Source organism: Hemicordylus capensis, chromosome 8 (assembly GCF_027244095.1).
Source record: "Hemicordylus capensis ecotype Gifberg chromosome 8, rHemCap1.1.pri, whole genome shotgun sequence".
In the NCBI taxonomy this organism is placed as follows: Eukaryota; Metazoa; Chordata; class Lepidosauria; order Squamata; family Cordylidae; genus Hemicordylus; species Hemicordylus capensis.
This window is the reverse complement of record NC_069664.1, coordinates 26,305-52,738: the sequence shown is the minus strand read 5'-3', so window position 1 is coordinate 52,738 and position 26,434 is coordinate 26,305. Positions and strand designations below refer to the sequence as shown.

Here is a 26,434-nt window from a genome sequence, read left to right as displayed (position 1 = left end):
CTTGGAACCATCATTCCTCCTTAAAAGTGTTCCATGTTTTGTGTGATGATTTGACAGAAGAGGAATGGAAGAACAATGCATGTTATCATGTTTTTTGTACAGACAGTATAATATCAATATTATTTGAATTAATTTTAATACCACTTATTTCATATTATTTTGAATCGCTCTTGTCCTGCCAGAACATCAAAAGTTAAATACTGATTAAATTCATTAATAATTCATTTAACTGTAATTTGGTTGATTGATGGATTGATATTTAGTGTTACTCTGATAATCAGCACCCAAATAATTGACCTCAGCCCCCATGAGCCAAGTCACAGTTGGTTTTGGCCCGCCAGGTCACTCGAGTTGTGCAGGCCTGCTTTCAGGCATCCTGCCTCCGAGGCTTGAGGTGTTCTATAGCCCTCAGACTAACTGCCAGTGAGAGACCTCTCCTCCTCCAAGGCCTGTGGCTGTCACCACATCTGGTGGCAGATTAATCCCCCAGTTTTGTATGCGTTGCTCAAAAATGTACATCTTATTGTTGGTCAACATTTTTCTTTCAACCCTTTCAAAGGGATGATTGCTGAGTTCAGGTCTGACTGAAATGTTGAAAGCACTCCCTCGATCAACTTTTTCGATGCATTTCAGACCCCAACAGAATGTGTGCACAGTTTTCTCCACACTGACAATCCAAGAGGCTACCTATCTTTTTTTTCAAACAATGGAAATTTACCTTGGCTGATGTGCAATGCAGGTATTGATCATGAGAACTAATGCTTTCTTAAACAACATGACAGTTCTCCACCTGTGATGTCTGCCAGAGATCTGGTGTTCCCGCTGATGCTGATACAGAGCTGCACAGTATCAAAGTGAGTACCGCGGGATGCCCTTTTGCGCTTATCAACGGGGGGCTGGTTCTACTCCCTTTTAATTTTTTTAAAGAGTAAAAAAAAATTTAAACCTTTTGTTTTGCAGAAGTTGACTATACTCCCCCCCCCTTTCTCAAATAAAAAAGAATTTATTACAGGAGTCTTTCAGTGTTTGATGAATTTATTTCTTCTGGCACACGCTGTTACAGAAGAAGCAGCCGGTGCAGAAAGCAGATTTCTGAGAACCCCAGCTTTCCGTCTTTTAAAAAAGAAAGCAAGTTTCTAGCCCTTATGGTGGGAAATAGCAGAAGTGCCCTGCGTTGTTCTCTGACCCTCGTCAGAATTAAGTAAAAATTGCAGAATGAATGAGAAATGCTGCACAGGTGCTTGGGTCAGGTGTGTGGCAGAACTGGGATTTCCCTCCCTTAGCACAGCCTTGAAACCTGGAATCCTGCACTCCCGTTAACAAATGGTGTGCATGCATTCAACACAGGAGGAGCTTTGCTTCGGGGTCCCCTTCCTTGGCAAAGCTGCGCCCTCCTGCTGCTTGTGGGGGGCTTTCTGCCTCACTTTTCAGTTTGCTCCTATAATAGTCTTTGCTTTTCGACAGCGAGTCCTTGGCGGCAGGATTGAGCGCTTGGTTCTCTGCTTGGGTTTCCGAGGGGCTCTCTCGGTCCTCGGTGGCTTTGCTTAAGTCAGCCCTGGGCCAAAAGAGAAAAGCATCCTTGCAGCATAACAGGTGGGGCGGAGGGGTCTGGGAAGCATGGCTGAGTAGGCTAAGCACGATGCTTTTGCATGTGGCAGACCTCTCAAGTTGTGGGTTCAGATCCCGTTCTCTGTTCTACTGAAGGGGATCTGGCCTCCCAACCACAGGCATTAGCCCTCCCAACCCCACTTCTGCATCCAGTCTGGAATTTGCCTCTGCCCTTGGGGCAGGAAGGTTTGGGCAGACCTAGAGGCTGAAAACCGGACGGAAGCCCCACTCTCTGCCTCCCCCAGTCAGAGTCAGCCTTTGGTCCATCTAGGTCCTCCAGGTGGTGGCACCCTGGGGTCTCTCCCAGCCCTCCCTGGAGCTGCCGCCAAGGATTGGACCTGGAACCTCCTGCATGCAAGGCAGATGCTCAGCCACTGAGCTGTGGCCACAGCCCGGAAGCCGCCTTCTGCAGAGTGGCCTGCCCATCTCAGCTCAGGGCTGTCTACACTGACTGGCAGTGGCCAGCAGGGGTCGTTCCTAGCCCTGTCGGGAGCTGCTGCCTGCCAGGGACTGAGGCGAGGGCTTGCAAGGCAGCTGCAATCTCCCTGCTGAGCGACAGTCCCTCCCTCCCCTCTGGGATGCTGGAGGAGGCTGGCCGGCCGAAGGTGCTTGGGCTCCGGAGGCCGGAAACGAGCCTCCTGTCCAGAGAGTGCCGCTCACCAAGGGCAATGCCCGTTGGCAGACCCGGTGCTGCAGTGGGCTTCCGCTGGGGAAATGATCTTTGGAAGAGCCAGCCTGTGCCCCACAGGGGGAAATGCACCAGGAGGAGGACGCCAGAGCTCTTCTGGGTCTCCGAACGGACTGGGTACCTGTGCTGAGCATCTACAGTCACCACCATGCTGTCATCGTAGATTTTAAGCAGGCTCTCTGCCTGGCCGTCCTTCTCCTTGGCTTCCTGTAATCTGAACACCGGGGAAAATGGGGTTTTGAAAAACCAAGACCAAGGCATTGGTGGATGGGTTGTCATGAGAGCCAGCCACATCCTCTCCCGCCACAGAGCCCTCTGGCTGCTAACAAAACCCTAAAAGAACCTAAGAAGAGCCCTGCTGGATCAGGCCCAAGGAGGCCTCTCTAGTCCAGCATCCTATTTCCCCCAGTGGTGCACCAGATGCCTCCAGGAAGCCCCCAGGCAAGCGGGGGGGGGGGGGGGCAATGCCCTCTCTCCTGTTGTTGCTCCCCTGGGATTGAGAGGCATCTTGCCTCTGAGTTTGGAGGCTCTGTTGCCAGATTTGGCTTTTTAAAAGCCAAATTTTGGGTTACGGCCCATTTGACTCACGAGGGCTACAGGCCCTCAGGTTCTGGTGGCCTGTAGCCACCAGACTAGTAGCCAATGATAGACCCCACTTCTCCATGAATTTATCTAAACCCCTCTTAAAGCCCGTCCGATCTGACTCCCATGGAAGGGATTGTATTGTATTTTTGCTGCTAACAATTGGTATTAAAAAAGGATTGAACTGGATGGCAAAACACACCATGGGACCTCTGCCTGAAGAACAGAGTGAATCCCTCCTGCTTTAAAAAACAAAACAAAACAAAACACCAGTCAGTCATTGGTTATCCCAGTGCTAAACTATAATTATTTGGCTTAAAATCTGTTGGCTTCTCTAAGAGGCCATTGTTTGAAAAGCATGGAATCATTTCCTGACACTGTCAAATTCCTGCACCGTCAATGCGCCTGGCTTTTTACACAATCTAAGCAGCTAGGGCTCTGCCCCACGGAATTTACAATCTGTAATTTGACAGGGGGAGATGACAGAGGAAGGAGAAGGAAACGGAGGCAGGCAGGGTAAACGGAAAGAATGTGTGTTTCTTTCGGTTGCACACACTTAGCCTTCGTTTTCGGGGGGGGGGGGGTATCGGGAGCTGTGCCAAAGGCTGTACGGAAACGCTGAGGAGGGAGTCGAAGGAAGCCAGTGTGGTGGCAACAAATGGGTATCCTGGGAGACGGTTCCGGGCATAAGGGGAAGCAGGGGAGAAAGTGGGGGGGGGGAGGGAGGGGGCAATCAGATGGCAGAGGGTGGTGGAGCTGCAGGGACAGAAGGGGGCAGGCAAGAGTGGCACAGGATATGGGATCTGAGAGTCAGAGGGGGGTGTGTGATGGGAAGGGCAGGGATCGGGGAAAGGCCATGAAGCCAGTGCAGGGAGGTAAGTAGGGGGGCCGTGTGGTCAGAGCAAGGGGGGGGGTGAGTGGGAGTCCAGATGGGGTTGGGCTGCTGCCTCCTCCTCACCTGGGCTCCAGGCGCTCCTTCACTTTGGCGATGGAGCGGACGTAAGGTGCGATCTGCTTGGTGATGGTGGTCAGGTAGCTGTTCTCCTGCTTGAGTTGCAGCAGGTCGTGGAGCTGTGCTGTGCGGGGAAAGGGAGAGCGGTGATAAGGACAGGGGGCTGCCTTTGACCGGGTCAGGCCCTTGGTCCTTCTTGCTCAGGGTTATCCACACTTAGTACTGTCTGCACAGTCTGGCAGCGGCTTCTCCCGGGTTGCCGGCAGGAGTCTCTCCCAGCCCTGTCTTGGAGATGCTGCCAGGGAGGGAACTGGGAACCTCAGATGCTCTTCCCAGAGCGGCTCCATCCCCTGAGGGCAAGATCTGACAGGGCTCACATGTAGGAATCACATGTAGTCTTGCGGAGCAAAGGGGACAATTCATGCTTTGCAGCACAAGACTACTTCTCCTGGTAGACCAGGGCTCTCTCCCATCGTTCGGAATCCTCCATAGTTCTGGGCTTTGTTTTAACTGTCAGGAGACCAGAATCTCTTGCTGCTTTGAGAGTCGTTGTCTGGGGGCGGAGAGGGAGAGGAACCGCCAACAGGGAGAGGGTGTTGGGTGCGGGGGAAATGTTGCACCTACCTTCATAGATCTCTTGCTCATTTGCCACTCGCTGGTAGGTTTCCTCCCAGGTCTGCAACACAAAGTCTGGGTTGTCTGCACGGCAATTATGACGATGCCGTCAATATGAAAAACACAGCAGTGAGGGACACAGCTGGGCCTCCTGGGAGAGAGAATTCCAAAGTCTGGGTGCCCCTGTTAAAAAGCTCCTGTCCTGTGACCTGGCCAATGGTGTATCTGTACACACAAGTGTCAGGATTCTGTAGGAAGGCAGAAAACTCGCAGAACTCAGGCCTGAGATTCCTAGATTCTCAGCTTTTTTTTTTTTTTTTTAAAGAACCTGTTTCTAGCTCTTAAGGTAGCAAACGTGTCGGGAATGGTCCTGCTAAAATCTCAGAAGCTGGAGGAATGGTTGAAGTATGGTTTCTAGTCATCGGGGTGGGGTGGGGGTCTTCAGTGCTCTACATCAGGGATTCTCAACGTTGGGTCCCCAGATGTTGTTGGACTTCAGCTCCCATAATCCCCAGCCCCAGTGGCCTTTGGTTGGGGTTTATGGGAGTTGAAGTCCAAGAACATCTGGGGGCCCAACGTTGAGAATCCCTGCTCTACATGGCTTTTTGCCCCTCCCCGTAATGTGAGTACATAACCAGGGTCTCCAGATGTTGTAGGACTTCAACTCCCACAATCCCTATCCACAATTGGACTTCAACCCCCATAATCCCCAGCCACAGTGGGGATTCTGGGCATTGTAGTCCAATAGTGGCTGGAGATTCAGGGAGCTGAAATCCGACAACATCTGGGGAACCCAGAAAGGGAAGGCTTGCATTATGCAAAGTAAAAATCGCAGGATAATATGGGCTTCTTCTGCTAGTGGTCTCCTGATTTTTCCATACCGGTCATTGTTCAGTCTCCCCGCCCTTCAGTAGCCATGCAGAAGGGCACTCATTTTCTGTTGGGCTATTTGGGGTCAATCCCATGGTGCTACATAAAGAACCAATCGCTCTGGCTTCAGTGGCCATTTGGAAGTGCTCTTTTGCTCAGGCCACTTGGGAGGAACCAAGAAAAGCTAGATTCTGTGCCCTGTAAATTGTGCCTATTTATTCGGTTTTCCTACCACCTTTCATAATGCATCTCAAGGTGATTTACAAAAGTTAAAATACAATAAAATTTCATAAAAATCACATTTAAAACCTTAAAATCTGTTTAACAGTAAAACCCATAAAACACCAAACCAACAACCACCATTAAAAAGATAAACAAAAACAAGGAAGCTAAGAAACCTGGCAGCCTTTAAGGAGGAAAAGCCTGAACAAACAGAAAGGTCTTTAGTTGTTTTTTAAAAGCAGCCACAGATGGCAAAGAGCGGACATTCCCTGGAAGAGCGTTCCAGAGTCTGGGGGCAACAACAGAGAAGGCCCTGTCCTGCTTGCCCGGCAATTTAGCCTCTCTCAATGTTGGCGCATGGAGCAAAGGCCCCTCTGACAACCTTGCTGGGTGGGCAGAAACCCTTGGGAGCAATTGAGCACATTTGCTGAATTTCACTTGTTGCTCATTGGGAATGGTCATGGAGACCTCCAGAGAACTGAAACCTCACCCATGGAAAACGTAGATCCCACCCCCTCTCTGGCTTCTTTGGTTTCCACAGGCTAGAACATGCAGAGCCTTTGCAGACAGGAGGATTGGGAACCCTTTTTCAAAAGTACCAAATCTTGATAGTCGGGAAGTTGAATTGCATGTTGATGCTCTCCATAGAAACCTAGGAAGCTGCCTGATACCGAGCCAGACCATGGGCCCATCTAGCTCACTGCTGTCTACTCTGACTGGCAGCAGCTCCTCCAAGGTTGCCGGAAGGGGTCTCTCCCAGCCCTATCTGGAGAAGCTGCCAGGGACGGAACCTGGGACCTCCTGCATGCCAAGCCGTTGCTCTGCCACTGAGCTATAACCCGATCCCTATATGGCAGTGCTCCCATGTAGTCTCCCCTTCAAATGCAGACCAGGGTGGACCCTGCTTAGCAAAGGGGACCCCCATCCCCGCACCTACCTCTTCAAAGTTGCTCCTCATCATCTCCACAGACGAATACTTGGAAGCAATCTGCACGTCCATCTGGAGGGACTTCTGCAGGATTTCGCTCATGATCTCTGTCTTGATCAGGGAGTGGTGCTTGGTCAGGTCCCGGTGCAGCTCTTGGACCTGATCCTTCAGGTTCTGAATCTCCACCTGGAGAGCCTGCAACAAAACAGGGGGGAGAAGGGGGCTCTGGAGGCTGTGGCTGCCATGGGGGGAAGTCGTGGAATGCTGAAAAGCTGGTGCCGTGCTCTGAGGGAGACCAAGGCTGACTTGTCCTGCCAAGGGGCCCTGCTCCTCTGCTACTGCTGCTCCCCAGCAACTGGCCTGCAGAGGTACACTGCCTCAATCCTCTCCTCCTTCAAGTACTCATCGAACCCCCTTTAAAGCTCTCTCACCTACTGGCCAGCACTGCATCTTGTGACATATGTGAATGATGAGTTGCGTGCAAGGAGGCATCCGGGGATGGGGCCGTGGCTCCGTGGGAGAGCATTTGTTTTGCATGTGGAAGGTTCCACGTTCCCTCCCGGGCAGCTTTCTCCAGATAAGGAGAGATCCAGCGTGGTGTAGTGGTTAGAGTGCTGGACTAGGACCGGGGAGAGCCGAGTTCAAATCCCCCTTCAGCCATGAGACTAGCTGGGTGACTCTGGGCCAGCCACTTCTCTCTCAGCCTAGCCTACTTCACAGGGTTGTTGTGAAAGAGAAACTTAAGTATGTAGTACACCGCTCTGGACTCCTTGGAGGAAGAGCAGGATATAAATGTAATAATAATAATAATAATAATTATTATTATTATTATCCCCCAGTGAGGCACTATCTTGGCGTGGTTGTGGGGCTTGTGTGCTCTGAGGAAGGTGAGAGCTATGCCAGAGGTCCAACCATACTGGACAGGTCTCACCAGAGCAGCCAGACAAAGAGTGCCTCTCCCATCAACAATATGGTGAGACGTAACTTTAATAAATCTATACCGGATCGGTCGTCGCCCATGTCAACAAGGACCGCGCCAGGTGCTATAGTCCCTGGACATCTGGTGGCAAGTGGGCAACAGGACTCTGGATCTTCAGTTGAGCAACCAGGGCTGGAGACTGCAAGGTTACTGGAAGAAACGTTGCTTAACCGGAGAAAAAATACGAAAAATGCCAACAAGGAAATAATGATCTGCTGTTACAAGTCTAGTCCAACTAGAAGAGGTTATTTTAAAAGAATGTACCAAATTTGGAAAGAGAAGCATCCAGATACAGAAATAACAGAACAAAGGCTAGCAGACCAGAGAAGATTCATAATAAGAAATAAAGTATTCACAGAAGTTGAGCTGGAAGAACTGCAAAGAGCAACACAGGCTCAAGATATGGAAGAAGAATTACCACCAACGGAAGAAGTTGCTCAGGCGCAGGTGGAGGAGGTGTTGGAAATAGAGGATACCACTGCTGCTGAACTGTTTCAAAATAAAAACCAGGCAACCTCCCCTTTGCCTTCACCTCAAAAACCCAAATGCCGTTTAACAGAAAAGCAACAAGAACTAAAGCAAAAAATAACTGAACACATGAACCAAACAACCACCAGGATTTGACTTCCAGCTCTAAAAACAGTTGCCAAAAAACAACTTGCTCAGGCCTTAAAAGATGTCAATGCTGCACTTGCAGAAATAACAACCAAGAATTTGCAAGAAACAAATCAACTAATGTACAGTGCAGCAACAATAACAACACAAGAGCTCGGATATAAGATCAATGGACCTGTCAAAAAAGAAAGCAGTACATCACCTAAATGGAAGATTTGATTAGAAAATAAAATCTCCAGGCTTAGATCAGATGCTAGTAAATTGAAAGATATGAAAGACAAGAAGCTGAAGAATGAAAACACCAAACAGTATCTGATCCAAAAATACCACCTAGATTCAAGGAAAATTAGAGATGTCCTGGAAATAATAAAGCAGCAAATAACAGCAGTGTCAAAGAAAATTAGCAGATACGAAGCCAGAATCACACAACACAGGCAGGATCTCCAATTCCAGTCAAATCAGAGACGTTTCTACCAAAGCATAGAAGGAGAAACTGCAAGAAACCTAGAAACACCAAATAAAGAAGAAACAGTGCAGTTCTGGGGAAAATTATGGGACAATCCAATAGATTATAATAAAAAAGCAGGCTGGATGAAAGAGGTCGAAAAATGTAACCAACAAATGCAAGTTCTAATAATAACACCAGAATTAATAAGTGAAAGAGCAAAGAAAATTAAAAATTGAAATGCTCTCGCGACGATGAACTGCATGGCTTTTGGCTTAAATACCTAACAAGCCTTCATAAACAACTATCAAAACAGTTCGATCCCATTTTGCAAGGAGGTGATATTGAACAATGGCTAACAACTGGGAAAACTCATCTCATCATGAAAGACCCAGCAAAGGTGCAGTTCCAATTAATTATAGACCGATAACCTGTCTGCCAACCATGTTCAAATTATTAACTGGAATAATAGCAGATGAAGCGATGCAACACTTATTAACTAACAAACAGCTTCCAGTTGAACAGAAAGGAAATTGCCTGAACACCAGAGGCACAAAAGACCAGCTGCTGATTGACAAAATGATTTTAGAAAATTGCAAGAGAAGAAAAACCAATCTAAGTGTTGCATGGATTGACTACAAGAAAGCCTTCGATTCATTGCCTCACACATGGATACGAAAATGTTTAGAAACAACTGGTGTCAGCAAAAACATTCAGATATTTATTAAAAAAGCAATGAGCATGTGGAGTACACAGTTAACAATCAATGGCGAGACACTTGGACAGGTTAGCATTAGAAGAGGCATTTTCCAAGGGGACTCACTATCCCCTCTGTTGTTTGTAATCGCCATGACCCCACTTTCACAAATACTAAACAAAACAAGCCTCGGATACCAAACATCTAAAACATCAAGTCCAATCAACCATCTGCTGTACATGGACGATCTGAAATTGTATGGAAAGTCCCAGTCAGAAATCGAATCACTGCTAAACACTGTCCGTATATTCAGTAGCGATATAGCAATGGAGTTTGGACTAGACAAGTGTGCTGCATTAATAATGAACAGAGGGAAAATAAGAAAAACAGAAGGAAAAGAACTGCCCAATGGAAGCAAGATCAAGAACCTGGAAGAGAAAGAACATTACAAATACTTGGGCATGCTCCAGGCGGATAACATCGCACACACTGAAGTTAAAAGAAAAATTGGAAGTGAATACATCAGGAGAGTTAGAAAAATCCTCAAGTCCAAACTCAATGGCGGGAACACCATACAAGCCATAAACACCTGGGCTATACCTGTTATCAGATACACTGCAGGAATAATAGACTGGACCCAGGCAGAGCTAGAGACGCTAGATCGTAAGACCAGGAAAATCATGACCATCAATCATGCTCTGCACCCCCGCAGTGATGTCGATAGGCTATACCTCCCTCGCAGCTCAGGTGGAAGAGGAATGCTGCAAGTCCATCAAACAGTAGAGGAGGAGAAAAGAGGCCTTGAAGAATATATCAAGGACAGTGAAGAAGGTGCACTTCAAATGGTCAAGAACGTGAAACTATCCAACACCAATGAAAGAAAGCAGGCCTACAAGAAAGAACAAGTCAAGAACTGAGCAGAAAAATGGAAAAATAAGCCACTGCATGGTCAATATTTGCACAATATAAGTGGAAAATCAGACATCACCAAGACCTGGCAATGGCTTAAGAATGGCAACTTGAAGAAAGAAACAGAGGGTTTAATATTGGCTGCACAAGAACAGGCACTAAGAACAAATGCAATAAGAGCAAAAGTTGAAAAATCCACAACAAACAGCAAGTGCCGCCTTTGTAAAGAAGCAGATGAAACCGTGGACCACCTAATCAGCTGTTGTAAAAAGATCGCACAGACTGACTACAAACAAAGTCATGACAAGGTAGCAGGGATGATACACTGGAACATCTGCAAAAAATACAAGCTACCTGTAGCCAAGAATTGGTGGGACCATAAAATTGAAAAAGTTGAAGAAAATGAAGATGTAAAAATATTATGGGACTTCCGACTACAAACAGACAAACATCTGCCACACAATACACCAGATATCAATGTAGTCGAGAAGAAAGAAAAACAAGTCAAAATAATCGACATAGCAATACCAGGGGATAGCAGAATAGAAGAAGAAGAAGAAATAGAACAAATCACCAAATACAAATATCTGCAAATTGAAATTGAAAGGCTGTGGCAGAAGAAGACCAAAATAATCCCAGTGGTAATTGGCACCCTAGGTGCAATTCCCAAACACCTTGGAGAGCACCTCAACACCAGAGGGGCCACAGAAATCACCATCAGCCAGTTCCAAAAAGCAGCTTTACTGGGAACAGCCTATATTCTGCGACGATATCTATAACCATTGACAATAAAATTCTGGCATCCCAGGTCCTTGGGAAGGACTCGATGTCTGGATAAAACAAACCAGTCAATAACACCCGTCCGACTGTGTAAAATAACAACAACAACAACAACAACAACAATAATAAATAGGGTGGAGAGAGACTCCTGCCTGTAATCTTGGAGGAGCCGCTGCCAGTCTGTGTAGACAATCCTGAGCTAGAGGGACTAGCGGTCTGACCCGATAGAAGGGCAGATTCCTGTGTTGCCAAGGCCTTTCTTTGGTCTGTCCTGAATTTCCTGCCAAACTCTCTCACCTCAGATTCTTGTGTTACAGGAGAGGCAGAAAAAGTTCTCTTTCCACCCACTTCCTCCTCACCATCCATGACTGCATCAGCTCAGAGTCTGTCCCGGCCGGCAGCCAGTAATCTTCCTTCCTCGCCCTCTGCTGCTGGGAGCCTCGCTTTCTCAAGCGCTTCCCCCCAAGAGCAGCACCCAGCTGCCCGACCTTCTTACCCGGTACATGCTCTCGTAATTGCGGCAATGCTCCGTGAAGGGCGTCTCCCCGCCTTCGGCCAGCAGGACCTTGGTGCTGATGTAGCGATGTGTGGTGGGTTTCCTCACCAGGGAGCCGGCCAGGGACATCTTCTCGCAGGCAGAGGGACACCCCGGCACCAGGAGGGTCTTTGAACAGGGGCCTCCAGACATCCTGCAGCAAGGAGAGGGAGAACCTGGTGTGCCAGCACACTCCGATACTCGTGTGCACCATGTGCTTGTGCTAGCCCAGTACTAGAAGGACGTGGCAGAACTGGGAAAGGTGCAGAAGAGGGCAACCCCGATGACCAGGGGCCTGGGGCACCTTCCTTAGGAGGCCAGGCTACAGCCTCATCTGGGGCTTTTTCGTTTAGAAAAAAAGACAGCTGAGGGGATTCATGAAAGAGGTGTATACAATTATGCATGGAGCTCTGTTGCCAGATTTGGCTTTTTAAAAGCCAAATTTTGGGTTATGGCCCATTTGACCCATGGGTATACCCCTTAGGTTCTGGCAACACTGGCATGGGGTAGAGAGAGTGGCCAGAGAGAAATTTTTCTTGCTTTCTCACAACACAAGAACAAAGGGTCACCCCATGAAATGGAAGGTTGGGAGGACCGACGAGATAAAGTACTTTTTCACACAGTACATAGTTAACCTATGGAATTCTCTGCCACAAGATGTGGTGACAGCCACTAGTCTGGATGGCTTTAAAAGGGGCTTAGACAAATTCATGGAGGAGAGGGCTATAAACCACATAATATTAAAACCAAGAAAACAATACAGAACAATTGATGAAATATATCTTTAAAGAATCACACACAGCAGCAGCAGCAGCAGCAATAAAGCAGAATGGTGTGGGGGAGGCTTCCCTATCAACTCCTCAAAGCCGCTCAACCAGTTTTCACATCTATGGGGCCAGGCAGGCCTCTCTGAGAAAGGTGCTCCCGAATCTCGGTGCACAACCCTGTGAGGTAGATTAGGCAGAGAGGTGTGACTGATGCCAAGTCCCCCGGTGAGTGGGAATTGGAACGCAGGCCTCCCTGCCCTGAGTAACCTAGGGAAGTTGCTTGCCCCACGATGGCTGAAAAGGGACGGGAGGTAAATGACAGAATGACCCTCCGCTTGAGACACTCCCTGAGAAGCTGCACTTCACATCACGTGAGCAAAAAACCAGAGCAATCAAATGTATGACACTGGGCGTGAAGATGCACGAGGCTGCTTGTGGGGGATGAGGGTAGCCCTACAAGAGAGGGCAGCCCCCCAACTTGCATGGAACTACCAACTCACAACAGTATAGGGAAGATCCTCTAAAAGCAGGAATTCCCAACCGGGGGTCTCCAGATGCTTCTGGACTAAAACTCCCATGGTCCCCCAGCCACAATGGCCAAACTAGGAACATAGGAAGCTGCCATATACGGAGTCCGACCCTTGGTCCACCTAGCTCAGTATGGTCTTCACAGACTGGCAGCGGCTTCTCCAGGGTTGCAGGCAGGAGTCTCTCTCAGCCCTCTCTTGGAGAAGCCAAGGAAGGACCTTGGGACTGTCTGCTTGCAAGCGGGCAGGGGATCTTCCCAGAGCGGCCTCCTCCCATAAGGGGGGTATCTTACCGGGCTCACACATGTCGTCTCCCATTCAGATGCAAACCAAGGCAGACCATGCTTGGCAAAGGGTTCGATTCATGCTTGCTGCCACAATACTGGCTCTTCTTGTAGTCCAACCGCCTCTGGAGCCCCAAGGCTGGGAAACCCCAACCTAAAGGATTGCTGGCAACCCGACAGAGGTGCCACAGCCAAAGCGCAGCTGCAGGCAGCCAGCGATCTCCCCCGTGCTGCAGCCGCGCCTGACACCCAGGATCAGAATCCTGACACTCACGGAGCAGAAGATTTTGTTCATTCGGACTGGTGGATCTTGCCTCTTTGCTGGCTTCTCCTTTCCAAGTTGTCCTTCCCCCAGCGACAGAGACCCGGGACACACTGCCTCAGTTTCCCTCTGGAGAGGACAGCTCTCCAGCTGAATGCCGCCCGCAGAACCCATCGCTGCTCTCCTGCCCCTAAAGCTCTCGGAACGGGCAGTCCCTGCCTTCGCACGCAGCAGCTGCGCCAGCAGAGCAAAGGGGCCCGTGATGTCAATGGCCCTAAATATATCCGGTGCCAGGGAACTGTGCTCTGGAGAGTTCTCTGAAATTCTGATAAAAATAGGGATGGCCACACGGCCACGTGGAGGCAAGTGGCTTTCCAGGGAAGCTGGGGCGAGAAGATGGAGGCTTGTTGCGGATGAGAAGAATCGCCCAGCTCAGGTGCTCTGGGAGTGGGCAGCAAGATGGCAGCCCTCACTGCTCAGGTAGACTGCTCCTGCATCTGGGCCCACGCCATGCTAGGGGACCGGGAGGAAGAGTGTTTTGTTGGAGATGAACTTCCAGTGCATGGACCTTTTGCACCAACTGTCCTAATGACCACTAGGGGCATTGGGAGTAGAGACAGTGAGTCGGGGTCTCCCTATCTGTCCCTACTTGATGACCCCTGAACTGACTCTGCAGCACTTCCTGGGCTGAGTCACAATCCTTCCTTTCCTCCTAGAGAGCAGATGGAGACATCTCTCTCTCTCTCCTTACCTATCCACTATGTAGTCCTTTAGATTAGAGATAGGTCTTTCCTGTCTAAGTGTATTTAACCAATAAATGTTTAGTGTTTAGTCATACAAGGATCTCCATGTGTTTTCTCTAAACAGCTGCAATATCCAAACCATCCTCTGCGACCTACTCTGTCACTGGAGTGTGTGCTCATTCCTTAGTGCTCTGCTGTTTTACCTATTGTGGGTCAAAACCAACCACCTCTAACATGTTTCTCACTCTCTGGTACTGGGTTCGGCGCCAGCTCTTCCAGGAAGCTCGGGGGAAACTGCGGCCACAGCTGCCAAGCTTGGCTTCCAAGAAGCGGCCCTTCCAGCCCCGCTGCTCCTCTGCTGCTAACCACCAGGGCTCTCCTTTCCCTGGCACACCCGCCCCCCTCAAAAGCAACGAAGGGGGGGAGAGCTGCCCACAGCAATGCACAGCCGTCCAGACGTGACTGGGGCGCCCACATTTCTGCAGCCGGAGCTTCCCACCACCCATCCCTGTCGGAAAGGCAGAAAGGGGGAGCTCCCCCTCCCCACAGAGGATGCAGGGTGTGAGCGACGTACGCACATGTTGCCGTTGCTCATCCCGGGTCCCATGCTCCCTCCGTTCACCACGACGGAGCGACGCGGCGTCAGAAGCAGGAGGGGCTCCAAGCAGTGGGCAAATTCGGCCCTGTATTCCGTGTTGATCTGGAAGGGAACCAGGGCAGAGTGGCTGGCCAGCCAGAGCGCGCCCTTCTCCTGCACGGGGTGGCTAGGAGGAGGGCTCATCGGAACAGTGGAAGCGGCCACGGACTGAGTCAGACCCTTGGTCCATCTCACTCAGTGTTGTCTACACGGACTGGCAGCAGCTTCTCTCAGGTCACACAGGCAGGAGTCTCTCTCTCAGCCCTCTCTGGGAGATGCTGCCAGGGAGGGAACTGGGAACCAAGATGCTCTTCCCAGAGCGGCTCCATCCCTTAAGGGGAAGATCTTCCAGTGCTCTCACTTCTTAGCTAAGGGGACAAGTCCTGCTTGTTACCAGCAGGCCAGCTCTCCTCTCTGGGCTCCTGGGCTGAGATGGTGCACGGTGAGAGCCCCAGGACTAGCCTGGGAAGGGGCCGTCCTGCCCCACCTGGTGCCTCGAGCCCTTCGTAATGGGCAGGAAATCCACCCGGCAGCCTGACGTCCCAGCACGGCAGCAGCGACTGGTCCTAATAAGCTGGGGGGTGGGGGGGGTGGGGCCTGATCCAGGTGCAGGGGGCTCTGGCTGCCAGCTGCTCAACCGGGGCTGTTTCTCCCAGCTGGCCCAGCCCCCACGTTAACAGGAGCCATACTGCCTGCAGACTGGCCAGCATCAGGCCTCAGCCTGGGCAGCTCTACCTGATGAATGGCCAGCCTGCAGGCAATGTGGCACTCCTTGATGTGGACGGGAGAAGAAGGCACAGTCGCGGGGGGGGGGATAAATAGGGGACTGTCTACTACTAAACTGGACAGTTAATAAATCAGCTCAAACAGATCCAATTAAAGCTGGACTTAAAAATAAAAAATAAAAGCCCACCAGAAACATCCGAGACCCCTGTGTACCAAATGCTGGGCAGTGCTGGGCATGGGGTCTTGAGTTCTCAAAATGTTGCTAGTCCTGGTGGGGCTACACACCCAAAGATGCTGTATTTTGACCTGCCGGATTACTTCCCCCAAGAACAAGAAGTCAACCAGGAACAAGAGATGGATAGGCAGGAAGCTCAAGAATGTGCATCCGCTCCAATGCCAGACTCTCCAGAAGTTCGTACTGCAAGGAAGAAATTGTCTTACCTTGCTGTTTTGGGAAGGCCTCATCCGGTGAGGGAGCTTGACTATCTTCTGCAATCTCTCCATCAGTTGCTGAAATCAGAGGTCCAGATTATTTAGGAACCGAGGGAGCTGCCTTCTACTGAGTCAGACCCTTGGTCCATCTAGCTCAGTACTGTCTACACAGACTGGCAGCAGCTTCTCCAAGGTTGCAGGCAGGCTGAGATCTGGAGATGCTTCCAGGGAGGGAACATGGAACCTTCCACATGCAAGCATGCAGGTGTTCTTCCCTGAGCGGCCCCGTCCCTTCAGGAGAATCTCTTATAGCGCTCCCGTGTAGTCTCCCATTCAAATGCAAACCAGGGTGGAGCCTGCTTAGCAGAGGACCATTCATGCTTGCTGCCACAAGACCAGCTCTCCTCCCATTTGGCCAGCCGGATGGCACCTGCCTGTCAGACCTCTCTGACCCTGCAGACTGGTCCTCTGATGATGAGCAGGGCAGAGGGAGCTACCAAGAGCATGGAGTGAAATTTCGCTCCCTGGTGAAATAAGAGCCTCCCCATCTCTGACAACTTTTTAAAGTCTTTAAAGACGCTTCTGTCCACCCAGGCTTTTAACTGATACTGTTTGGGTTGTTTTAATGTTGTTTTTAGAATATTGTTTTACAATTTTAAAATTGTTGTGTTTTAAAGTTCCTGTTTTTAAATCTCTTGTTTTTTGTTTTTAATTCATGTTTTACTTTTGTTTTTATCTTGTAGTAAACCACCCAGAGACGTAAGTTTTCGGTGGTATAAAAATATGTTAAATAAATAAAATATGTTAAATGAATGTCAGCTCCCGCAGAAACCGGGGCTCGGAAGCCTGCTAGCCCGTTCCGAGAACCCCTTAGAGCTTACAGAGGATCCCTGGCAGGGGATTTCCAAAGGGACATAAGCAGCCCCAGGGCCGGCCCCACTGATCCCCACTAAGCCAGGGGCATCCGGCACCCTAGAACTCACAGAGACTGACACCCCCTGTGCCAAGTCCCGGATATCTCCGAGAGTCCTCCCTTGAGAGTCCTCCCTTGAGCCCCGCAGATGACGACAGCGAAAAGCGGCATTGACGGAACGTTGACCAAGCGCATGCCTCGCTTCCAGGCAGTTCTAACCCAATAAGGCGACTCGTGAGGAGGAGTAAGCAGCCAAAGAAGGATTCCTCATTTGCACAGGCAGGGGAGGGTGTGGTCTCTGGTCTCTGCAATGCGGCCAGTGCTGGATAGAACAGCTGGAGCTGAGCGCCACTCCTGATCTCGCGCCTCCTTCCAGCCAGCCTGGTCTTGCCCTCTGCTAGCCTTGTGGCCCTTTGGAGGAGAGGACAAGCCGCCGACCCCCTGCTTGAGCTTGACAGCCCTTCCACTTGGACTGCCAGTGCCAGACCCTCTTCAGGTCTGCCCTCTGGCTCCTGCGGTGAACCTCTGGCCCCTGGATAAGGCCCCTGGATAAGGCCCCTGGATAAGGCCCCGCCACCCATGTCTGCCTAAGCCTGGCGCATGCCAAACCCTCATAAGACCATCAGAACAGCCCTGCTGGATCAGGCCCAAGGAGGCCCCTCTAGTCCGGCATCCTGTTTCACACAGTGGCCCACCAGAGGCCGCTGGAAGCCACAGGCAGGAGTTGAGGCCATGGCCTCCCTCCTGCTGTGACTCCAGGAGGATTGCTAGCTACCCCAAAATGCTTGCATCCTTCCTAAACGGGAGGGCGGGATGTCCTGCTCGGCGGGGAAATAGAAACCAGGCACCCAGTCCAGCAGCACCGGTTGTGAGCCGAGGGGTGGTCGGGCCCCTCTTCGCCCTCGAACGTGCCCGGGGGGCAAATGACTTACGTAGCCCAAATCCAAGAATTCGGCTTTGTTGGCAGAACTGAGGAAAGCGGAGCAGGTCACCAGATGGACCTAGAGAGGAGAGCAGAGGGCGTTTCCAGCCGGCTCCAAGGAAAAGCGGGCAGAAGTCCTTCCCAGCCCAGGCCCCCCCCCCCCCCGGTGTGGCTGGACTGCCACTCCCATAGGCCACTGGGGATGGGGATGATGGCAGCTGTAGTCCCACAACATCTGGGGGCTCTAAGTTGGGGACCCCTGCGGTGCAGCTCTGGGGTGGGGGGGCTTCACTCCAACCAAGCCTCAGCCCCCCAGGGCGTGCAGAGGAACCTCGCCGAGTGGGGTCTCAATCCTCACTTAGCCATGAGGTTCATGGGCCAGTCGCTTCCTGCCCGCCCAGCCGACCTCACAGGGTTGTTGTGAGGATATGGGGAGGCAGGGGGGAAGCCACGTGCAGGGCCCTGAGCTCCTTGGAGGGAAGGCAGGAGAGCAAAGGAAGAAACAAAGACCACCCCCACGTCTTACCTGCAGGGTGGGCAGCAAGGAGGCGAGGTGGGCCAGCTGCTCCTTGAAGGCCTTCTCCTTTTCTTCATACTGGCTGGAAACGCCCAAAAGGCCACTTTAAGGCTGCTGCCTCACTGAGCCATAGAACTGTACTGTTGGGAGGAGCGAGAAACCTGGACCGTGTCCGCCCTGAGGGCCAGGGGCATCCCTTTTAGAAGTGCCCCAAGCCCTGCATTTCGGGAGCCTGCATTGCAGCCTGTCCCATTCTGTCCTAGGAACCCAGGAAGCTGCTGTCTACTGAGTCAGGCCCTTGGTCCATCTGTCCCAGTAAGGTCTCCACAGACTGGCAGCGGCTTCTCACAGGTCGCAGGCAGGAGTCTCTCCCAGCCCTGTCTTGGAGCTGCTGCCAGGGAGGGGACTTGGAACCTTCTGCAGGCCAGCCGGCAGATCAGGGGCATAGCTAGGGGAGAGGGGGCCTGTTTTCACCCCTCTCTCCGGCGGCCCCTTGGAATGAGGGAGATCATTAAAAAAGTAGGGAGGGGGGCCCTCGGGAACTGGGGAGCCCATGTCCTTTGAACCCGTCTGCTGAATTACAGCTCCACCCCGATGCAGATGCAATTCCCAGAGCGGCCCCAGCCCCTCAGGGGAATATCTGACACTGCTCACACACGTCTCTCATCCAGATGCAAACCAGGGCAGACCCTGCTTAGCAAAGGGGACAACTTATGCTTGTGAGTCCGAGCTTCTGCCACCGAGCTGTGGAATCAGACCCTTGGTCCATCCCGATCAGTGTCGTCTCCACTGGCTGGCTGTGTCTCTCCAGGGCTTCAGGCAGGAGGCTCTCCCAGGCCTGCCTGGAGATGCCGCCAGGAATTGAACCTGGGGCCGTCTGCATGCCCAGCTGGTGCTGTCCCCCGGAGCTAGGGCCTCATGGCCTCCAGCAGTCTAAGCAGGCATCCAGGATGAATGTGCATCAAAGGACGCCTGGCACAGAAAGGGGCGGATAAAATGATCTGTGGATTGGAGCCCCTTGCTGAAGAGGAAAGGCGAGGCAGAACCCCCCCCCCCCGACTACCGGATCTGGGAACCAGCCTGCCTGTTTCCAGAGGAGGGGGCTGAGGACGCAGCGGGTGGGGATGGATCCTGGGCCCAGCATCCAACCAGAAGTGCAGTCTTTCGTTTGCCACCAAAGATCCATTTAGCTGAGGGGCCTCAGTGGCTTCCTCTCTTTTTCATGGCCACGGGGAGATTGGAAAGGATTCCTGGTTGGTTGGTTTTTTTAAAGACCTTGAGGCCTCCTTACCTCTGAACAACTTTCAAGAGCATCTTCTTCCTCTCTGCCAATTTCTCCTACAAATAAAATGAGAAAGAGATGGTTGGACACCCTGGGGGGACGGCCCTTCCTGGCAAAAATGCCCCACGCCTCATTTCAAAGTCCAGGCTGGGAAATCTCCTGGCGATCTCCCTGCTAGAAAGAGGGGAGGCTGGAAGGGGTCAGTTCCCCACCACCGTCATCTGCTCCCCTCAGCCACAAGGAGAGGAGAACAGCCACCCTCAGCAGCCCCCTCCCTTCCTTTGGGTTCTAAAACCTCACCCCAAGGCTCAGATCTGAGCTGCAATTCTTGAGCTGAGCGAAAATTAAGCCCCGAGCATAAAACGGAGGGTGCGAGGAGAGGTTCTCAAGCTTCTTGCGAAGGATACTTTATTTGCCTGAAAACTAGTAACCCCCCCCAGTCCTTTGATGTTAGAAATGTGTGGGGCGGGGGGGGTCATCTTAAATTCAGAGTCTTCTTCCTTTGGGGTAAATATAGCTATAGCCGCTATTTTATCTCTAAATCTTTTAAGGAGGTCGTCTTAAATTCAGAGGCACCCCCTTTTCAGGGTAAATACGGTATGCCCTCCTTTCTTACACATTCTCTGCTTCTTGCAAATGAATGAGCCAGGAAGGGGTGTCTCTGAGCACACACAGAGTGCTTCCTCCCGCCCCCCCCCCTCCGCCGCCCTGGGCCACCTCTGCAGCCTTGTGTCTTTTGGCTTCTAGGGGACAGACAGAACAGGCCATGTCAAAGGGCATCGACTGCAGGCAGACTTGGCCACCTTGGAAAGAGACCAGTGAGCCAGTTCCTGCCCTCACCTGCATGTTACTGAAGAGCGAGTTGATGGATGTCTCTTCTGCAACTGCACTGTTGTGGACCTCCTCGATCATGGCTCTGAGGAGCACAATCGCCTCCCGGGTCGAAGTCTGGAGTTCTTTCACAGCCTGGGCAACAAGACAGACAGCACAGGCAAGGTCAAAGCTACAGGCCCAACAAGAGGGGAATGGAGGAGACGCCGGACAAACTCCTTTTTCTGCTCACAGATCTACCAGGTCTGCTCTCTTCCCTGTTGCCTTATGCCTCTTCTGCTTCTGGGCAGCTGCAGGGTTTCTTTCTTTGCTGAGGCTTCTCCTCAGCTTTGCAGGAGCTGAGCAGCTAAGTCCAACAGGAGCCCCTTGCAAGAACTGAGCTGCTCTGCTCCGCCCCCGTTAAGCTAACTTCAGTCTGCATGCCTGCTTGGGAGGAAACATGTTGTACCCACCATCACTGCCTGGTCTAGCTTCTCGCAGCCCTGCATATAGGCCGTCTCAATGTCGATGCAGTGTGCCCGGCTCTCCCTAGAGGAGGGAAGGCAGGAGAATGAGTCTTTAAGATCATTTTGCTGCTTGCGGGTCAGTTTTCTCTCTGCTCTGCTGTCATTTAAAATAATAACAATAATAAATAATTTAAAGACAAAACTGTGGAACTCCTTCCCACATGATAATTTACACAGTATGTAGTAGTGCTTCCTTTTGTCTGGCCCATGCCTACTGCTTATCAATTGTTTTCACACTTCCTCCCCCTCCCCAGTATTAATTCCCCCCATATTACTCATCCCTAAACTTTGACACGTTTCAGTTCTCACTCCTGGTTTTCCCTAATTGGAGAGCTAAATTAGATGGGATGGAAGAAGATCGCCCCCTGCCTGGACCCGCCCCTGCTTTTTCTTTTCCTGACTCAAAGCAGACATGGGGGCGGGGGGGGGCATGAATCAGGCTGGAGCACTGAAGTGGAACCCCTTGTCCTATTTTTCTCCACCATGCCAACTTTCCCCCCAAAAATGTCTGCCCTGCAGAGGAAAACATACAAATACCCGACAGGGACATATATCTGCTGGGGGCCAGTGTAGATCATGCAAGTGGAATGGGGGAAAGGGTTCTCTCCCCATAGTCAAACAGAGATTGTAAGCTCCGTGGGGGCAGTGACCTCTCTCTCCCTCTCCTCTCCCCCCCCCCGCTTTTTTGCTTATGCTGTAAGGCAGTGGTTCTGAAACTTGGGGCCCCAGATGTTGCTGGACTACAGTCCCCATCACCCCCGCTGGCCATTGTGGCCGCGGATGATGGGAGTTGTAGTCCAGCAACGTCTGGGGACCCACCTTTAGCCGCCCCGCTCTAAGGTGCTAAATAACCCATTCCATTTTCAGCACTTGGTATGAATGAGAAAACGGCAGCATCGCCACACTCACACGGGCATGTCCCGGAAGCAGTTGATACACAGCATGGACTTTTTCTCCGTGGAGAACATGATGTAGAGCTCCTCATGGAGGGCTGGAAGAGACGGGAGTCAGTGATCCCTTGAGAGCCGGCCGCAAGTCTGGCATGCTCTTGATGAGGATTGACGTGCCTCCTCCTGCTCGTGATCCACCAAAGAGGCAGCCCCCCCTCCCCGAGGCTGCCAGACTCCCACTCCCACCATCCCCAGCTGCCATGGCTGATGGGAGTCGTAGTCCGACTTCTGAGGACCCAAGAATCCCTGCACTGCTATGTTTCATGCAGAGCTGCGCAACGCTGGCTCTCCAGGGGGTCTTGGACTACAACTCCCATCATCCCCAGCCACAGACTGCTGTCCAATAGCCAGGGATGATGGGATTTGTAGCCCAGCATCTGCAGGAGGGCTGGAGAGGAGAGCTGGTCTTGTAGTAGCAAGCATGACTTGTCCCCTTAGCTAAGCGGGGTCCACCATGGTTGCCCAACCTACTTCACAGGGTTGTTGTGAGGAGAAACTCAAGTATGTAGTACACCCCTCTGAGCTCCTTGGAGGAAGAGAGGGATATAAATGTAATCATCATCATCATCATCTGAATGGGAGACTAGAAGTGTGAGCACTGCAAGATATTCCCCTCAGGGGATGGTGCCGCTCTGGGAAGAGCAGAAGGTTTCAAGTTCCCTTTCTGGCAGCATCTCCAAGATAGGACAAGATTTTTATTTTTTTTAATAGGACAAGATTTTTTAATTGAACCAACAAACTACCAAAGCATACAGTACGTTGCCAAAGCACAATTATATACAAAGTGGTTGTTTGTACATCATATATCTACAAAGATTTACACACAAGGATTTGGAAACCCACAAGGTTATGAAGTATATGCAGGTAGTACTGAAATTCGGGGCTGTATCCAAGTCACGAATAGGGGTGGTATACCTTTAGCTTTCAACAATGTCCACAGATAATTGTGGTTCACTTTGTCAAAGGCCTTAACTTGATCCAATAAGAGGAGGTGACCTTTCCAACTTTCATTCTGTATAGAGTAAAAAAGTTCTCTCAGCAGACACAATGAGTCTGTCATCTTCCCGAAACAGCACTTGTCTGCAAGCTGTGGACCAATTTAGGGGCCACTTTCGCCAATCTATTATTTAGGATTTTGGCAAAGATTCTGTAATTGATATTTGTGAGGGTTATCGGTCTCCAGTTTTGTGGTAAAGTGGTGTCACCTTTCTTGGGGGGGGGAAATTAAGAGGCCGTCCCCAAAGGACCGATTTAAACGCCCATTGTCTAGGACAAAATTAAATAATTTTACTAAAACTGGTACTAGCTGGTTTCCGTAAATCTTATAGAAAGGCCATGTCAGACCATCAGGCCCCGGGGCCGATGTGTTCTTTCCCGCTGAGATAACTGCTCTGACCTCTTCTATCGTTACAGGATGGGTCAAAGAGCTTTTCCCCCCCTCAGTGAGGGAATAGCCGAGACCATATTCATTCAGACTGCAGAACCTATCTAGATAGGATTGAATGTCCTTTACAGAAATATCCTTCAATGCATACAAGTTTGTATAAAACTGGGCCATGATTTTTAACATATCGTGGGGGTCAGCCATTAGTGGGCTACTTCCATCCGATCGCAGGCCTTGGAATGTCAAACTAGAAGCATGCATCTTGTCCTTTGCCCACTCCCCTTTTTCAACTACAGACCCTTTGAAGCGATACTGCTTATTTTCTAAACGCCTGTGCCGCAGTTCATTTTGAAATGTCCTGATTGTCTCTTTGTAGCGGCGGCATGATCGCTTTCTGATAATTTTTGACTCCTATCTTATATGTCCGGCTGGTCACTGCCCTAGTACAGCAGCCCACCCTCTTTTTAAGTGTCTCCCAGGCTCCCAAAAGATCATCTTCTGTCTCTAGTAGCTTATTTTCTAAATGCCTGTGCCGCAGTTCATTTTGAAATGTCCTGATTGTCTCTTTGTAGCAGCGGCATGATTCCACGTCGAAGGCGTCTCCCCTGTTCATCTTATCAACAATCTTCAGATGTTGGGTGATCGCTTTCTGATAATTTTTGACTCCTATCTTATATGTTCGGCTAGTCACTGCCCTAGTACGGATGCCCACCCTCTTTTTAAGTGTCTCCCAGGCTCCCAAAAGATCATCTTCTGCCTCTAGTAGCCGAGGGATCTGTCACCTCAGTTCTGATAAAAGGACACCTTTGAGATATTCATCACTTAACATTTTTGGGTGTAATCGCCACAAGGGCTTACCATGTGGAATTACCTCAGAGAGATTACAAATAAATCCCACAGCTGCATGGTCTGACCATGGGGGAAGTACTAGTTTACACCTGTAGATTTCAAAAGAAGGGGGAGCCCAGAGTCTATCTAGCCGGCTAGATGATCTTGGGTGGTAATATGTAAATTTGACTCTGGTTTTAAATTTATGTCTATACTGCGATTTAAAGTTCTCTTCGTGGCAGATTGGGGAAAAATCCAAATCATTATATACCACCAAAGCCTTATCATCTAAACCCAGAGTCTCACTCAGAAAACGTTGGAGAGCTTTTTCCTCATTCGTTAGAGAGGGACTTGAGGGGGAGACTGGGAGGCCTCCCGAAAAGGCTTTCCTGTCGCTCAGTTGGGCTCTGTTATTAAAATCCCCCATGATCAGGAGGTGGTGCTTGGTGTCACATATATCTTTTAGTTTAGCCCAAAGAGCCTTCCTAAGGTGTGATTGTACCGGGGCATATATGGCGCAGAGTCTAAAGGCTCGGTCGAGCCTTAGAGTGGTTGCCGAGCTTGGGTCAATCTACACACATTAGTCTGTCCTGATCAATTTCCAGTACCCTCTCGATTTTGAGATCAGGTCTGTCTTTAAACAATATCGCTACCCCTGCATTGCCGTTCCCATCGTAGGACCAGAAGGATGGGCCCACTGTCCATTGCTGTTGTGCCGAAAAGCGGTGGCTCTCATTTTCGAAATGGGTCTCTTGCAGAACATAGATGTGATAGTTCCATTTTGTTAAAAAGTGTAGGATCTCTTGCCTACGATTTGGTGACCTTAATCCATTAACATTCCATGTAAGTATATTATAGGAATAGGCCCGACAACCCATGATAGGAGGGTGTTATGTGTAAGGCATGGACCCATTCAGACAAAGAGTCGCTGTTCGCGTAGAAGCAAGGCAATAGGACAGTAGGCATTTGTTCCTCAGATCTCAGATCGAGTCAAGTATTGTTCAAAGGGGCTTATTGGGTTAATTCAACCCTTACCTCCATGTCTTCCATGATAACAGTATTACCTCCTACCCCTTCCACGTTTACTTCACATGAAAGTGTAGACCTACTTTGAGGCAGATGGGCCCCGGGGAGGGTTGGGAGGGGGTTTGGGGTTCAGAGACGGGAGGCAAGACAGGGTGGTTTGGGATGAGAATAGACCCATTTTTGCTCCCAGGTTCCTGGGAGGCCTCTAAGGGATGTTCTTTTTCTACATTTTCGTCCAAGCTGTTTTTAGGATCTGCCCCTTCTTCCACTAACATATTCTCTTCTGTCATCAGTAACACCATTTTTGGCCAAGGTAGTTACTTTGTGTCCCTGTCAGGGGTCCTCTAGGATGCTTTTAATTTCTTCCATTTCCTCCTGTATGTTTCTTATCCTTGCAAGCTGATAGCTGTAACTCAGGTCTATCGACTTAAGTTCTGCGGTATCTTCACTAATCTCGGCTAGGACTAGGTCCAATTTTTCCACATCGGGGTCTTTCTCCCCTGAAGTTTGGATTGATGGGTCTTTTGTTTGTATGGCTTGGCATAGGGCTGACTTTTCCTCTTCATGTTGTTTTAGAATGCTCTTGTATTCTTTCTTTAGGTTCCATATTTCTGCTGCTTTGTCTTGTTCCACCCTCAACTCTTCCTCCAGGTCAGTTACAGTTTTGGGTGTATTTAGTCCAGTTTTCTTTGGGGCCCTTGAGTGCTTCGAGGATATCCGTTTGTTTTTTGCGGGCTTTCTGAGTTGTCTCTGTTCTTTGATCAACTCATCTACCTGTTGGGCAGCTTCCGAGTCTGAAGGAGGGATCAATTCATCATTGGCATCTGGAACCTCTGCCATGGTTGCTAGCACCTTGAATCTATTCTGTTGGGTTAGACCCATCCCTGTGTCCTTGGGGTGTCTATTCAGATTGGTCAATCCATTTCTTTCATCCTCCCATTGCTTTTTTTGTTTGATTTTCTTAGAGGATGCCTGCATCCATGGGGACGAAGATTGGTCTTGAGTCTCCCTAGATGCACCCTGCAAGCTTGTGTGATCAGCCAGTGGGGAAAGATGCGTGTCCATCTCCTCTCCCGCCCCAGGGTGACCTGTTGTTGTTGTTGTTGTTGTTGTTGTCTTTCAAGTGGTCCTTCTGTTTGTTTTTGTGCTCTCCGTTTCCCTGATTCAGCAACTTTCGCCGCTTTAGTGGCCCTTTCTCTATTACTTTTATTGTAATGTGCTTTGGGGCACCAGAAGTACGTGTGACCTACTTCCATGCATAAGTTGCAGTGAATGCTTTTATAGCAACTCATAGTACTGTGACCTCTTACTCCGCATTTGGAGCAGAGTGATGTGTTGCATTCCCTGCGAATGTGATCATAGGCCCCGCAGTGGTAGCATGCTGGCGGTTGTCCGCTGTAACGGAGGCTTGCTCTGTTGGAGCCCATGAAGAAATATTTTGGAAGGTGCTGTATTGTCCCCGTTACGGGGTC

General features: G+C 50.3%; 1 protein-coding gene across 4 annotated transcripts in view; it reads right to left on the bottom strand.

The window, feature by feature from the left end:
* Positions 1 to 1,017: 1,017 nt before the first annotated feature.
* Positions 1,018 to 26,434, bottom strand: part of RNF207 (ring finger protein 207) — a 48,387-nt gene continuing 22,970 nt past the window's right edge. For 2 of the 4 annotated variants that reach the window (XM_053270128.1, XM_053270130.1), the window contains 14 exons: positions 21,684 to 21,765; positions 20,721 to 20,796; positions 20,278 to 20,403; positions 19,447 to 19,493; positions 18,165 to 18,237; positions 17,649 to 17,717; positions 15,813 to 15,881; positions 14,587 to 14,708; positions 11,387 to 11,579; positions 6,475 to 6,660; positions 4,455 to 4,506; positions 3,837 to 3,954; positions 2,418 to 2,510; positions 1,018 to 1,555 (listed from right to left, as the gene is read on the bottom strand). In XM_053270128.1, the coding sequence (XP_053126103.1) occupies positions 1,339 to 1,555; positions 2,418 to 2,510; positions 3,837 to 3,954; positions 4,455 to 4,506; positions 6,475 to 6,660; positions 11,387 to 11,579; positions 14,587 to 14,708; positions 15,813 to 15,881; positions 17,649 to 17,717; positions 18,165 to 18,237; positions 19,447 to 19,493; positions 20,278 to 20,403; positions 20,721 to 20,796; positions 21,684 to 21,765 (1,523 nt within the window). In that variant the 3' untranslated portion in view covers positions 1,018 to 1,338. Of the gene's footprint in view, positions 1,556 to 2,417; positions 2,511 to 3,836; positions 3,955 to 4,454; positions 4,530 to 6,474; positions 6,661 to 11,386; positions 11,580 to 14,582; positions 14,709 to 15,812; positions 15,882 to 17,648; positions 17,718 to 18,164; positions 18,238 to 19,446; positions 19,494 to 20,277; positions 20,404 to 20,720; positions 20,797 to 21,683; positions 21,766 to 26,434 lie in introns of those variants that run through there. The other 2 variants (XM_053270129.1, XR_008311141.1) reach the window with 2 other exon arrangements.